This window comes from Miniopterus schreibersii (genome assembly GCF_964146895.1).
Source record: "Miniopterus schreibersii genome assembly, chromosome: 11".
NCBI lineage: Eukaryota > Metazoa > Chordata > Mammalia > Chiroptera > Miniopteridae > Miniopterus > Miniopterus schreibersii.
Window position 1 is genome coordinate 71,034,404 of NC_138111.1, and position 16,376 is coordinate 71,050,779.

General features: G+C 47.3%; 1 protein-coding gene across 1 annotated transcript; it reads left to right on the top strand.

The window, feature by feature from the left end:
- Window positions 1-7,609: 7,609 nt before the first annotated feature.
- LOC308563605 (spermatogenesis-associated protein 31A3-like) lies at window positions 7,610-15,526 on the top strand (the record flags this gene model as incomplete). Its single annotated transcript, XM_081150803.1, is given in 5 exon segments — window positions 7,610-7,628; window positions 10,828-10,888; window positions 11,145-12,046; window positions 12,049-12,425; window positions 12,752-15,526. Coding segments are annotated over 5 exon segments (4,134 nt in total).
- Between the last annotated feature and the right edge of the window lie 850 nt (window positions 15,527-16,376).

Here is a 16,376-nt window from a genome sequence, read left to right on the forward strand (position 1 = left end):
TTCATTTTTTAAATTCCATTCTGCCAATTTCTGTGTTTTAATTTGTGTGTTTATACCACAAATGTTTCACATAACATTGATATGCTTGAATTTAGGCCTACTATTCTAGTACTTATTTTCTGTTTGTGCCCTCTATTTTCTGTTCCTGTGCTCTCTTCCTTGGCTTCTTTTGTAGTATTTGAATTTGTTTTTGGACTTCTTTTTAATTTATCTATTGAGTTTTAAACATCATATTTTTGTATTTTTTTATGACTGCTATTGTTATTATAAAATACATATTTAACATTTCATATTTGAAAGGTTAAGAGTCAGTAGTCTGTGGGCAGGCTAAATAGCCATCTCAGACAGATGAATAAAGAAAAGTTAAATTTATTAAAAGGGGATGGGTATCCAAAGGGAAGGGCTACACAGCACTGAGTCAAAGGGTTTTGGGTCCACGATGGCAGCAAAAATACACTTGAGACAGTGAGACGAGGAAGGGCATAGAAGCAGCAACAGGGGAGCCCAGGCTGGGCTGCTCTGGCCACTGAGACGTCAGAGAAGAGGCCTTGGGGAAGGTTCAAGGGGTTAGCCCAGGATGAGCTGCAACTGCCCATTGCACCCCTGGTTGCAAGTCTGGTGGGGTCCCCTCGGAGGGATGGAGATGGTGCTGGCATGCTCCCCTGGTGGGGAACAAGCACTAGGTCCTTTGTCCTGAGCCTATTTCTCTCTTTCTTGCAGGCAGGAACCTGAGGGGAGGGCTCAGGGGAGGGTCTCCACAGAATATTCATCAGCTTGCCAGGTGAGCTCTTTCAGGGTTGCAGTCTCCACTGATTAGTCTCCACCAGGACAGGGGGTCATTAGTCAGTGAAGCTGGTCCTGAGGCATCCATGGTGCCACTTGTCTGGTTTTGCTGCTTTTCTGGGCCTGGAGCTGAAATTCAACTGAGGCCTGGATGTTATCTTTAGGGAGGAAATGTTCAGGGTATCTTAATCATATGACCAGTGATATGCTGGGGGAGGATAGGTTACCCTGGGGACAAAGTTCTTGTATTGTCAGTTTGGCCCGGCGAGGCATCCAGGGCCTCCTGCCCTGGTGAGTTTCTGTACCTGGCCCACCTAACAATATTGTACTTAGGATTTAATATGTTACCACTTCAAATCAAACGTAGAATCTTTACTACCATATTTAAGTCCATTAACTCCCCATTTATGTTGCCATTGTCCCATGTGTTACTTACACCTACATACATTTAAAACCCTCCCTATAAGATGTTATAATTTCTGATTGTGATTGTCTCACATACTTAAAAGAACTTAAGCAAAGAAAAATAGTTTATTATATTTACACAGATATTTGCTACGTGTTCCCTCTTCTTTCATTCATGCAATTCTCTCTATGTATTTTGGGGGTATCATCTCACAAGAATTTCTGTTGGCATTAACTTTAGAGCACGTTTGCTGGTGACAAATCTTTTATTTTTCTTTCATCTAAGAATATGTCTATATTGCCTTTATTCCTAACTGATAGTTTAACTGGGTATGGATCTCTAGGTTTACAGTTTTTTCTCACAGCAAAAAATATGTTCCAGTGTCTTTTAACCTTTGTGGTTTTGATGAAAAACATGCCATCATTCAAATCACTGTTCCTGTATATGTAATGCATTATTCCCCCACACATACCTTTTTTTTTTAAGTTTGCAGTGTTTGTGATTTATCTGAGCATGTGTTTATTTGGACTTACCGAGTTTCTTGAATCTGGAAGTTTATATCGTTTGCCAATATTGGGAAGTTTTCAGTCATTATTAATTTCTTTTTATTTTTCTCAATCCCTCCACCCCCAGCCCCCCAGCTTGCATGCCCCCCAACAGCTGTCAGTCTGCTCTCTATTATTTCTTAAAATATTTTCCTCTCTACCACACTCTCCTCTGGGACTGCAGTGAAGTGAATATTAAACCTCTGGAATTGTCTAATAGGTCTGACCCTCTGTTCCTTTGTTTTCCATCTGTTTCTCTCTCTGTGGTTCAGTGTACTTCAACCCACTGTATTCAGTATCCTATTGCTGTGTAACAAATTATCATAAACTTAGTGGGCTAAGACAGCACATACATTTATTACCTCACAGCTCATGTGGGTCAGGAGTTCAGACACCATTTAAGTGGGCCTTCTGCTCAGTGTCTCATATGGTTGCAGTCAAAGTGTTGGCCAGGCTGTGTTCTTACCTGGAGATGAAACTGGGGAAGTATTTACTTCCAAGTTCATTCATGTTGTTGCCAGAATTCATTTCTAGTTGTGACTTTTGCTGGCTCTCAGCTGAAGGTTGCCCTCAGATCCTAGAGGCCGTCTGCTTTTGTCATGTAAGCCTCTCCAGCCTGGCTGCTTGGTTCATCATGCCCTGAAGGAGAACCTATTGCTCTAGCCTGCCAACAAGATGGAGTCTTATAAAATGTAATCTAATAATACGTGTGATTTCCTATCACTTTTGGCATATTTTGTAGGCTAAAAGCAGGCCATATGTCCTACCTACAAGAGGATGGGATTATACAAGGATATGAATGCTAGAACCGGAAGACAAATCACTGAGGTCACTTTAGGGTCTGTCTGCGAAAGTCCCCTCCTCTGGCCCCTAATGATTCACATCCATCCATATGAAAAATACATGCATCCTCTCCCAAGTTTCCCAAGAGTCTCATTCCATTTTAGCATCATCTCATCCCAAAATCTTAGTATCTCTATCAAATCCAAGTGGTATAGATGAGGCTCCTGGGTTTAATCCATTAAGTATAGCTCCTAGGACACAATTTCTCTGCTCCATATGTGGACTTGTAAAACTAGAGACAAGATATCTGCTACCAAATACACCCAAAATACAATAGTGGTCAGGCACAGGATAGCAGCTGTAGACATTTTGGTTCAAAAGGGAGGAAAATGGAAGGTAAAAACAAGTCACTGCTCTATAGAAGTTTTGCAGTACATCCAGGCAGATGTTGGGGTTGCTTGATCAGATGTCAAGGCCTGGGAATAGCTCTCCTTGGCCCTTGGCACCAGCTCTTGGCTCTTGATTCCCCCTTCTAGCTCCCTGAGCCATTCTTTCTTTCTTGTGAAAGATTGATCAAAGAGAAGGCTCCTTTTGGAATTCATTCCATTCACACCTGGTACAGAATTTCAGGTTTCCAGCTGCCTTTGAATCCAGGCCAGGGGATACCAAAGGCGAAACACAGTAAGAGCCTCACTGCTGTATGATTCTTACTCGGGTTCTGGCTTCTTCCTTTTTTTTTTTTTTAAATATATCTTTATTGATTTCAGAGAGAGGAAAGGAGAGGGAGAGAGAGAGATAGAAACATCAATGATGGGAGAGTCATTGATTGAGCCCGCAACCCGGGCATGTGCCCTGACCGGGAATCGAACCCCGACCGCCTGGATCCTAGGCTGATGCTCAACCGCTGAGCCACGCCCGGCCGGGCCTGGCTTCTTCCTTTAATTAACCTGCTATCATTTATGTTTCTGAGTCCTCTCAGAAATATAACTGCCCCATATATTCTGTCCAAGGATTTGGGTTGCATTCAACAGAAGAGACAGGCTGGAGTGTGTTTATTCCATCCTCACTAGAACTGGAAACTTCCTTTATTTGTTTAAAAGAATTTTTAAGTAGAGAGAATAGATAATAAATTTATATGATATGAAAGTGCATAAACTGAAAAATCTCCCTTATTCCACTGTCCCCTACCTACTTAGTTTTCTTTCCTGCTGGCAAGCAATACTGTTAATTCTTACTGTATTTGCTCAAAGAACAGTTATGCATATACTCAGTGAATATACAAATACTAATGTGTACTCTTATACTTTCATTTTCACAGGATAGCGCACCATGTACTGTGTTGCTTTTTTCACTTACGAATGTTGTGGAGATCAATCTATAAATACATGAGCATTTCCTTGATATGACCGCTCAGTATCCCATTGAGTCAAACTCCCAAAATTGATCTATTTACTGTCCTTAGAAACAAAGCCATAGTGAATAATAAAGTTATCCACACATTCTCTCAAACTTGTGAGAGCTTATTTGTACTATAAATTCTTAGAAGTGGATGGCTGAATAAAAGAATATGTGAGTTTGTAATTGTTACGAGTATTGTTGAAATTTCCTGAGCTCAAATCAAGTTACATTCATATCTGCAGTTTGTGGGAAAACTAATTTCCCTATATTCCTCTCAAAACAGGGTGCTATTAAACTTTTAAAAAATCATAATGAATTGTTTTATACCATTGATTTTTAGAGAGAGAAGAAGGGAGAGGGAGAGAGAGAAACATCCGTGTGAGGGTGTAGCAGAGATGGCTGCCCCCTGCACGCCCCGACTAGGGGTGGAGCCTGCAGCCTGGGCACGGGCCGGACAGCAGCCTCTTGGTGATGAGATAAGGCTCAACCAGCTGAGCTTCACCGACTATTAAATTTTTTAATCTCTGCCAATCTGATCAGTAAAAACTAAAGATATGATAACATTATTGTATTGGTAAACTTGTTTTTAATTGAAGCAAAAACATATGTACAATAAAATAGAAAATATTAAATTTACAACTTCATGAAACCTCACAAAGTGAATGCCCCCGTGGAACCACCTCCTGGAATAAGATGGAGACTGTCACCAACTCACCAGAAAGCCCTCCTGTGTCCCCACAGTGGTCCCGACCTGCCCTGAGGTTGCCACTCTTCTGATCGTTTTCGAGTGTGTAAATAAAACTGTATACTCTGTAGTGTTATACATCTGGCCTTGTCTCTCAATTTTGTGTTTGAGAGATTTACTTATGTAGTTGCATACAGTAAGATTTTCTTTCTCATTGCTGTTATAGTCCATCATTTGAATACATCATAGGAGCAAAAAATTTTTTCTGCTTTTGATTGATGTCTGGATTATTCCTAGTTTTTAGCTATTATGAGAATTTGCTATGAACATTTGTGCCCATGTTTAGTCTGCATATCTAGATATTTATATTGTGTTTTAAGGGATGGAACTGGTGGATCACAAGCTATGTTCAGGTTCAGAGATTCTGCTAGTTTGCCAAGGTTGTTTTTATCAATTTATGCTTTCCCTAGCAAGGGGTGAAAGTTCCAGCTATTCCATATCCTCACCAACTCTTGGCATGTCCTTTCTTTTTAATTTTAGCCTTTTTGGTGGTTTTGTAGTAGTATCACACTATGGTTTTAACTTGTGTTTACCATATGAGTATAAAGTTAATATTTCTACTGGGTTGCCTGCCTTTTTCCATTGATTATATGTGTGTGTGTGTATGAGAATATATAATTTATGTTATATAAAGTGCATATAATTTATATATTATATGTGCATGTATATTATAGGTGGTATTACACATTTCATATGAGACCTTTATACAGATGTATCTGAGGCTTACCTTTTCACTCTCTTAATAGTGTCACTTTTTTATCTAAATTTTATTTTTTAAATTGTATTTATCAAGGTGACATTGGTTCGCAAAATCATACAGGTTTCAAGTGTACAACTCTGCCCGGGTTGCAGGCTGCAGCTGATCAATGACTCTCTCATCATTGATGTTTCTATCTCTCTCTCTCCCTCTCCTTTCCTCTCTCTGAAATCAATAAAAAGATATATTAAAAAAAAAAAAAAAAGAAAGTCAAGTGTACAACTCAATAAAACATCATCTGCACACTGCATTGTGTGCCCATTGCCCCAAGCAAAGTCTCTTTTGGTCCCCATATTCCACTCCTTTGCCCAGTTCACCCTAGCCCCCACCCCCCTTCCCTCTGGCTATCACTAAACTATTGTGTGTGTCTATGTGTTATGTATATATGTGGGAGCCCAGCCAGCCCTCTCTCACCTCCACACTTCTTACCAGTCTCTATGTGGTCTTCACTTTTCCTCCTCCAGCTAGTCAGTAGGTTATTCAGGATGGTTTTTCAGTATTTTAGTTGTAATTCCAGTTTGGTCCTGAGAGAGTGTCAGTGTAGCTTCCAATTAATTTGCTGCCATCTTGGAATCTCTATTTGTGTACTTTAAAAACACTGCCTGAGGTTCAAGCTTCTAAGTTGGCATGTATCTAGGGGCTGCCTGAGATCCTCCCTAGAAACCAGAGAAGCCTGTGGATACCTCCTCTGCCCTCTTCCTCTCACCCACTCCAAGTTGCTAGTATGTTCCTAGAAGAAGCATTTCTGCATAGCTGGTGCACTAAATTTTGTGGCTGCTTCCCCCAAAATGGGCCCCTGGATGTTCTGACTCTGATAGCCAATGGATTTCAATTCATGAGTCCCACACAGCTGTAGCAAACAAAAAAGTTCTTACTGGCTACAGGTGCAACCCTCTTCTGTGGCTACACAAGAGCAGACACACGCACACAAAATACAAAAATGTTCATGTTCTAGTTTATCCCTAGAAAGGGTGAAACTATACACTTTCTTTGCTGCTGAATGTGGGTGGAGCTTCTTATCAACCTCAATCTAAATGCTAACTGCAATCCTCCCCTTTGGGACATTGATGAGTCTTTGCACACCCTCAACTACTGAGAACCACTAAGAACAAAGAAGGTGACTTGTATAATCACAAAGGTTTAAGAGGCAATCAAGTGCACAAGCTGGGCTGATTGATGAGGCTCATCTTCTACATGAGACCACTCCATCAAGACTGGGAGAGGTGGTTCTTTTATCTAATGTGCAGAAACAAACACAGAGTCATGAAAAATTAAGAAACAAAAAAATACGTTCCAAACGAAATAATAATATAAAATTTTAGAAACAGACTAGAATAAAATGGATATAAGTGCTTTACCTGATACATAGTTTAAAATAATGGTTAAAAGGTGCTCCCAAGGTCTGGAGGATAATACATGAACAAAGCACGAATTTCAATGAAGACCTAGAAAATATTAAAATATGAAAAGCACCCAAAACAAATCACAGACCTAAGGAATACAATAATTGAACTAAAAAGTTCAATGCAGATTAAATCAAGTGCAGATTAAATCAAGTGGAGAAAAGGATCAGCAAACCCAAAGACAAATTCTTTCAATCAAAGAGAAAAAAATGGAAGAGTTAAGGACCTTATGGGACACCATCAAGTGAACCAATATACACATTAAAAGATTACAAAAAGGAGAAGAGAGAGAGGGGAAGAGACAGGAGCATAAAGTGTTCTTGAAAAAGTAATGGCTGAAAACTCTACGTGGGAAAAGAAACAGACTTCCAGATCCAGAAGGTCCAGAGAGTTCCATAGAAGATAAATCCAAAGCAACCCACACCAAGACCCATGATAATTAAACTGTCAAAGTTTAAGACAAGGAGAGAATCTTAAAAGCAGCAAGAGTAAAGCAACTTATTACATACAAGGTAACCCTCATAAGACTGTCAGCTGACTTTTCAGCAGAAACTTTGCAGGCCAGAAGAGTTGCATGATATAGTAAAAGTGCTCCCCCAAAATACTACCAATCAAGAATACTGTGTCAAGCAAGGTTGTTCTTCAAAATTAAAAGAACGATAGTTTTCCAAACAAGCAAAAGCTGAAGGTGTTCATCACCACTAGACCAGCATTACAAGAAACGTTAAAAGGAGTTTTTCAAGCTAAAATGATAAGACACTAATTAGTAACAGGAAAACATATCAAAGTATGAAACTCACTGATACCGGTAAGTATATTACTAAGTGCAGAATACTCCAGTGTTGTAATGGTGGTGGGTAAACCACTTATAACTCCAGTACAAAGGCTAAAATATAAAAATGTTAAAAATAAGTATAACTATAAAAAAAAAAAGAATGAAAGGAAACCATGCTTAAAAAATTAAATGAAAAGTCAAATAATAAAAAGTCAACAAACACAAAAGCCCAATAAAGAGTGACAAATATAAAAAAAGAATCAAACAAATTCTGGAATTTAAAACTGCAATGAATGAAATGAAAAATTAACTAGGATTACCAATTGAGATGGCAGAAGAAAGAATCAGTAAACTTAAAGATGGACTAATCAAAATTATGGAAGCTGAAGAACAAAGAGAAAAGTTTGAAGAAAAATAACCTCTGTACCGTCATTAAGCACACATATGTTGATATGTGGAAAGACAGTCTCAAAAAAAGAAAGGAAGGAAGGAAGGGACAGAGGGGGGGAGGAATAAAAATGCAGAAATAATGGCTGAAAACATTAGATTTGATTAAAAAAGATTTATCTGCAAATTCAATGTTTACCTCTAGTAACATAAAAAAAACCAGATCCACTCTTAGAGACATCATAGTCAAACTGGGAAAACAAATGAAAAACACATAAGTTGCAAGAGAAAAAACGCTCTTCACACATAAGCATATCTTAATAAGACTGAGCACTGCTTCCAACCAGAAACAGTGGAGGGAAGGCTATGGGGTGACATATGCAAAGAAGTAAAAGAAAAACATTGTCAACCAGTGATTCCATACCTAGCAAATATATTCTCAAAAAATGAAAGCAAAATAAAGACAGAAATAATTTGCAGGTAAACAAAGAAATAATTTGCAGCTCAAAGTTCTACTTACAAGAATTAGTGAACAAAGCCTTTTAAGATGAATGAAATGCTTTCTTCCTAAATTGGAAAATGCCAGATTGGTTTGTTAGAGGATGTGTGTGTTCAGCATGTTTCAAATGTTTTTGTGCAGATTAACCTTTATTAATTTCAGAAGTAAAAATGTTAGAAATGTATTAAAAATATACTTTGACGGTTTAAGTATTTCAATTTGTTTTATACTTATTTAGCTTTGTAAATTTTGAATAACTAAAAAATTTTTAAGTCTCCCTTGCTGAAGATAGTAAAGAATGTTTAAAATAAAACATTTAAAATGTTTTCAAAATGTACACAGCTGAATACTTATAAAAGAAATTTAAGTTCTATGACTGGGTTGATGCAAGGCAGAAACATATGTAGCAAAGATGGTGTTGCAGACAGAGAGCATTCTGAGAGTAAAAATCCCTGGGAATTAACCAAAATTCTAGGGACAACTCTACACTTATTCAAGTTGAGAAACTGATGGAGCTCAAGGAGAGATCTCAAAGGAACCAGGTACTGTCTGAGATCCATTGGTAATGAATAGAAAGTTGGCTAAGGTAATTCTCTAACAGGAAGGGAGAGCACAGTATTGAGAGGCTCACAGAGGGTAGAGGGATCTGTGGGCTGGATGAGGGGAGGGGCAGTGGTTCAGCCTCCTCCACTGTTGCCCTCTTTGTCCTCAGGAGCCCTTTGTGACCTACCACAGCCCTGAGATGTGGGCCTGGGCACCTAGGCCACCAGTCGCTACCAGTGCTCAGTTGCCTGAGGGCAGCAGTGCGATTCAGATGATGGAGAACCCTCTCTTTCCTCTGAAAAGCATTATTGCTGCCTGGGAGTGCTCCAGTTCTTGCAGGGTGATTGGTACCATCCTTGGCACTGTGTGGGGAGTGCTGCTTCTCGTGCTAGTCCACTTCTTGAAGAGTGATCCATTCTCACCATCACCTAGAAAACACAGAAACGTCAGGAAGGTAAGGAACCCTGGGCCCAGACCCAACAGAGGTTATTGTTTTTCTATTCTTATTTCCACTTTTCTGAATCACCTAGAGAGATTCCTGAGATGGGAAAGAACAGAACAGCTGTTCTCAGGAAAGGATAGGAGTTCATCCTTCTAGGAACAGGCCAAGCGAGGCAGAGGTTAGAGCAGGCGTGAAGATTTCTATGCAAAGGTCTCCGCCCAGGAGTCCAGGTGTGGTGGAGGGCTCTAGGCACAGCCCCAAATGCAGTGACCAGTGGCCAAGGCCTGGATTCTAAGGGCTGGGTCTCTGTGGGGGCCGGCCCCCAGCCCTGGTTGACCAGCCGCCTTCCCATGGCAGGTGTCTCGGAGGAGTCTCTCTCCTGTTGGGGCTGATCCGAGGGAGAGCCTGGGAGCCTCTGAGCAGAGACTGGGGGGGCTGTGGTCAGGAAGCAGAGTCCTACCTGAGGGAGCTCAGACGGGCCTGGAGGTCTGAGAATGTGTGTGTGTCTTGAGCAGAGGAGCAGTGATGGAAGAAATCCATGGTTGGTCTTATATAGAAAGTCTTCCTTTACTTTTTTCAAAGAAGAAAAACATGAAATAATTTGTATCCACTTCAAAAATAAAAGGGGAAGAACCAGAGAGCCCCAGTAGGTAAGTGTAGAAAGTCATGCTGCTCATCCAGAGAGAGAGTGAGAATGGGGTCCTGGCCCCTCATTTCTTCTTGTCTCTCAGCGATCAGTGGAGCCGAGGCAGAAGAGCAGGTGCAGGAAGAAAAGTGGAGCTTTGAAAAGTGAGCTTCTGCCCCCAGCCCTGCCCCCTGAGAGTTTGCCTCCATCTGTCCTGTCCCTGAGGGCCCAGGGCCAGGTCCCCGAGGATGCCAGCAGCAGAGCTGCCTCTCAGGGAGCAGAGCCCTGGGGAGGCTCCCCGGAGGAGGTCAGAACCTGGATTCTTCCTAGATTCCGCACTGGGAACGAAGCCTTGAGGGCCTGGAAATGGGTGTTTCCCTAGCAGGGGTGTCCCAGCAGGGACATTTCAACAGTACCTGACTGGGAGGGGGGACCTCCAGGCCCAACTGTGGGTATGTGTTATCCTTCGCTCAGGTGCCTCTGAGGTGGCCCTGCCCTTTCTCCCCCGCAGGGCAGTGGGGAGGCCAAGGGGTACTGGATGTGGAAGCACTTTGTAAATGACAGAGCACCACCGTCAGGAGCCTCCATCGCTCTTAGGGCTCATTGGCCTTGGCCCTGAGGCTGGGGCTCCTGAGTCCACTCTCCCAGGCATGTGCCCTAAAGGGCTGTGGCACTCAGCCTCCTGTAAGACTCCCAGGCCCTGCTCCACCATGTGACCCAGCCTCCTGATTTCCAGCCTGCAGAGAGTGTCTGCAAGAACTGGAAAAGGCTCGGAAACTGATTTCCCTTCTGCAAAGGTAAAGAATCTGCCCCTTCTCTCCTGGGTCCTCTGCCCTCTCAAACCTATGATGTCCCCTTAGGGCTATCGACTGCCTTGCTCTGACCTGGCAGGGGGGCCATGGGGCGGTGTGTGGCTATGGCCCTGGGGCGAGGGGCAGCAGGAACACTGGGAAGTCAGGGTTGAGGCTACAGAGCACCCTGGGCTCCAGGTGCCCACCCCGCCTGGCCTGCTTGCCTACTCCTGGCTGCAGCCTGTGTCTCCATTTCCTGCAGCCACCTGGGGAGGCCCCCTGACAAGGATGGCTCTTGTCACCTCTCATGTCAAGACTCTCCTGGTGAGGTGTGCAAAGCAGTGCCTGCTGGAGCCCACCGGCCCTGCAGGGAGCCTGCAGAAGATGCTGCTCCAACCATGTCCTTGTTGCCCCCTCCAGCTCCTCTGACTGGGTGCTCACTACCTCTGGCCTCCACTCTGTCACTGGGCCCCACAACTCCCTCAATTTCTGTTCAGTCACACTCATCCCTGAGTGACTCTCAGCCACCAGAGCCTTTCCTTCCCCTGGATGGCCTTTCGGCCCCGCCACATGCACTTTCCCACCCTCCCTTCCCCCACCCCGATTTAGAGGTCCACCCTCTACCTCCCACAGCCTCCTCTGACCCCCTAACACCAGATTCCACTCTCACTCTTCCTCAGTGTGACTCAGTGGCATTGCCACTGGGCACCATCCCAAAGGGCTTGCTTCCACACATCCCTTGGTTGGCGTCTCTCACCCCAGCCATCTCAGGCCTTGGGCACTCAAGCTGTCCCATTTTGGCCCTGTCCTGGTGGCAGGAGGCTCCCAAAGCCTTGAGCTTCTCAACCTCATCCCAGTGCAAGTCCCAGCAAGAGCACTTGTCCCACCACCCACCAGAGGCCTTGTTCCAGGAAGACCCCACAGACAGACAGGCAGAGGCCGGCAGCCCCTTTCTGGCCTACCCTGGTGTCCAGAAGCTGCTGGAGATCCAGCTCACCAAGGGAGCAGAGCTGACGGTGTTCAAGTCGCCGGGTGCCGAGCGGGACGCTGTGAGTCACCAGCCCTTCTGGAGAATGAAGGGCAAACCAGAGCAGGTGCTCGGTCCTGGGGAGCACCCACATTCTCAGACACTGGGGGACCATGCACAGTGGAAAGGCAGCCAGCTCTCTGGGGTCTCCCCTTTCTGCACAGCGAGCCCCTGGTGGCTACTGTCAGGATAACTGGTCCCACGCTGGAGTTGCCCTCTGTCACCTTCAGTGAACTCTCCCGTTCCAAATTCGGCGACAGTGCCTTCCCTGTGCTGCCCCAGCCCTGCCGCCCCGCGCCCAGCGCAGCTGGGACTCCAGCCGTGCCTCCCGCCCCAGCCCCCGCTCTGGCTCAGGTCCAGCCCAGCCCCATCTCGCCCCCCAGTCCCCCTCCCCGGGTGGGGGCCGCGGGGGTACTTGGCCCCACATCCCAGCAGAAGCAAAAATGTTCCGTACCCATCGCAGCTCAAACCCTGCCCGCCACTGTTTTTGCTGTTACTGTTAATGCTCACTCAAGGGTATTTCTCTACTAATTTTCAGAGAGCGGGAGGGGCGGAGGGAAGGGGGGGAGAGATGGGGGGAGAGAAACATCGACGCGAGTCTCACATCGGTTGGCTACCTCTCTGCGCCAGCCCCGACTGAGGCCAGGGTTCAACCTGCAGCCCAGGTCCATGCCCTTGACCGGGAATTGGACCCGAGGCGTTTCGGTGCCCTGACCACGGAGCCCCACGGGCCAGGGCTGGAATGTCACCTTCTGAAGAAGCAGCTAGAGCGGGAGCTCTCTGACCTGTCTGGCTAAGACAGCTCAGAAGTCTTTAGCCAGCTCACTCCTAACCTTCTTTAGGATGAGGCCTGGCACGCCCGCAGCTCCGTCTCCACTGTCCCTGGGGATTTCATCGGCCCTGGCCTCCGGGAGCACCTGGAGCAGCACCTTCAGAAGCGGTCCTTGCTGCAGCAGCAGGCGCACCGGGGTGGTCGGCCCTGCAGGATGCACTTATCTCTGGCACTGACACAGCCTGGTGGCCAATTCCCAGGGGCCTGTCAGACACAGGACAAGCAGGGTCCCTTGCAGCTCTCTGCATTGACAGACAAAAGCAGCCAGGACACAGAGAAGACGAGCTCCAGCTGCCCAGCAAGGATCCCGCCAAGGAGGGACCTGGGCGAGGATGTGGGGCATAATGTGGCGAGGATCCTAGAAGACCCACGCTGTGGCTCAGCCAGCCTCCCAGTGAGGGTTTTGGGCGTGAGCTGTGAGGAGTCAGGAGGAGACTTGGTGAGACCTTTGACAAGGGCCCCAGGCAAAAATGTCCTGAGGGCCCATTTGGACAGAAACTTGGGGCCGATTAGCGAGGGTCAGATCCCTGTGGGTGTTCATCACGCCAGGCTTGCTGCCAGCCACGCCCTGGATCTTCCTGGAGAGACAAAAGTTCACAGGGAAGCCAGGAATCCTGCCTCTTCTGAGGATTGGGAATCCTGCATGAACACCTCCCATGAGTTTTCCTTCCTCAGTCGACACATTCGACAGGCACTGGAAGCATCTATTAGGAAGTTTCAAGTGAGGCACAGGTGGGTCCTGCCCCTCAAGGTCCTCAAGCCCTCAAAACTCTCTAAGTTGAGAAAAGCTCAACGCTCGCCCCTTCTACTGCCCCTCCTTACCTGCCCCACCGCCCGGGCATGCGGGGCCCACTCGAAAGACAGTTTTGCCAAGTTCTTGGGAAAACCTGTCCAGCCTCTTCCAGGAGAGAAGGTGACAGCAGAACAGTCAGTTCCCAGGGCTCAGCGCCTTCCAGGAGACATGGTGGTAACAGAAGAACCAGCTCCCACCCTGGCGAGTGCCCCCCCTCCCTCACCTGCATGTGAGAAAATCCAGGGGGCCCGGGGAGGGCCCCCACCTGATGACTGCCATGAGCCTTCAAAGGCCCCTCTGACTGCACAGGAGGGCAGGCTGCCTTCTCCGTCGCTCACATACACCTCTGTGGGCAGAATCTGGCATAGTGAGACTGCGATGAACGCAGGGAAAGGCAGCCGGGAGCCAAGTCCAAGTTCAGCAGTGGCCAGGGAGGAGCCAAGGGTGAAGGGCGCAGGTTGGACATCAGAAAATTCCCTCGAACACGTAACAATACTGGAGCTCAACTCAGAGTTCCAATCTTCACAGGCTGAAGAGGCCAGGGGGGCAGTGGAGGCCAAGGAGGCCCCTGCTTGGGAAGTCACCTGGGAACCCCATGTGCTGGCCAACTCCCAAACCCTGAACATCAATCTGAGGAGATCAGGAACCCCAGGGCCCAGGAAGAGCTCCTCACCAACTACAGAGCTGGTTGCCCTCGAGCCACAAGAACCATGCCTTCATGCACAGCTTCGTGAGTTTGACGTCCTGGAGTTTGTAGAGTCAGAAAAACAGCCTCCAGGCCGAGCCACTGGTGTGCTCCTTGAAGACTGCAAGACTGGTGTGCTCCTTCAAAACCATGCCACTGAGGTGCTTCTGAAAGACTGCGACTTGGACATGTTCCTTGCTGCAGATGTCTTGGCTTCTCAGAGGTCTCAGTTTGGTTCCCAGAGCATTTCCAGTGAGGACACGTCAGCTTTGCAGGAGGTATGTGATCGCAGTTTCAGTGGCGGGAGCTGCCGGCAGGAGTCCCTCAGACTGCAGGGCCAATATAAGAGCCAGAGCAAGACGTGTGTCTCCACAGGTGACAGGGAGGACAATAGGTGGCCCAGTCCAGGCAAGCACAAAGAAGGGTGGGCAGGGCCAAGGACCTCACAAGCCAGCGGGCTGAGCACCGCCCAGGATCAGAAATCCGCACAGTCCTTGAGCAAGTCCTGCCAGCTTGAGCAGAAGGGACAGGCTCCTCCAGAAAGCCCGATCGAGGAAAGGACAGGGCACCTTCCGTGGCGGGTGGTCCCCAGGTACGGCAAAGGACTGCAGGGTCCCCTGCAGAGAGGCCAGCCCGCATCAGCCGCTGCGGAAAGCGTGGAACCAGCCAGACGCAGAGCAATTAAGGACGGCAGAGCTGCGGAGGCTCAGGTGCTCCTGGCGGCTGTCAGACACCGTCTAGAGGAGAAAATAACATTGCACCCTGGCTTTCGTGCCTTAAATTGGCACAAAGGACAGCTCCAGGCTCCAGGAGGCCCACATCTCTGCCACCACAGGGTCCTCTACTACGGAGAGCATACGAGGGTAATGAGAGGTGCGGTCGATGGCCACCAGGCCACCCGCAGCGGCCACACGTGCTTTAATGAGAGCAGGTGGATCAGATACAGGGACAGCAAGTGGGCCTTCCCACCCGCGGAGCCAGGGGCCCCAGGCAGACCCCGCCAGCACAGGCCGAGGGCGGCGGGGCCCTCAGGCCTTCCCCGCCACTGCCCAAGGCACTGTCCCTTAAGGAGGTGTGTCTCCTGTGGTCAGCTGGAGTGTGCTGCACACGCCTGCCCCGACAGGGCTTATCTCCAGGAAAGCACGCACAGCACGCGCAGAGAAACCTTTGTGTCCTGTGTGCGCACGCCACCGACACAGCTACCCAACCTGCTTCAAAGCTGCCTCCCCTCTTACCCACACGGGGAGCAGTGTGGGGACTGCGGGGGCTGGCGGGCGGACCGAGGACGTAGAGGGCGCACGTGGTGACGGGGAAAATAAAAAGCGATAGTAAATTAAAAAAAACTTTCTTCTGGTCAACTGAAATGTGCTCTCACACGTCTCCTGGTAGAAAAAATTTTAAAAATATTCAGTTCAGCCCTGGCCGGTTTGGCTCAGTTGCTGGAGCATCAGCCCTCGGACTGAAGGGTCCTGGATTCGATTCTGCCAAGGGTATGTACCAAGGCTCCATCCCTGCCCCTCGGTGGGGCTCGTGTGGGAGGAAAGCAATCCAAGTGTCTGTCTCACATCCATGTGTCTCTCTGTCCCGCTCCCCCCTCCCTCCCTCCCTCCCTCCCGCCCTCTATGCTCTCTGGAAAGCAATGGAAAAAACATTGCGTATTAAAAAAAAAAAATCAGTTCATAGGGAGAAAACATGCCTTTTCTCACTATTGCGTTCTCTATGCACTAATGCCTTCTTCCTAGCACAAATTTACTTGTTTCCAAAATATATGATGATTCTTATGAGAGCTGGTGGCCTCTGCCGGTGCCCTGCAGGGGAACAGAGCGGTTGTGGGCTCTTCCCAAGCACCTGCTTTGGCTTCCAGAAGGAGGGGCCGTGGAGGGAGCTGGCCACGCTGAGGCGCACCCACTCGAACCCATTCCCTCGATACACCGTGTTTCCGTAATTCAGCACCACAGAGAAATGAAAGCATTCAGGGGCCGTCAGGACGCGCAAATCGCTGAGCTCTGGCTCCGCTGTCCTTCGGGCTTCCTCTCTGCTTGGGCTTGGGGGTTGCAGGGGAAGGAGCTGCAAAGGCTGAAATGCCCTCAGTCTCCAGGAAGGGGCAGAGCGTGGCGAGGGGCTCCGGGGGCAGTGCTAGCCTGAGTCCAGAGGCGG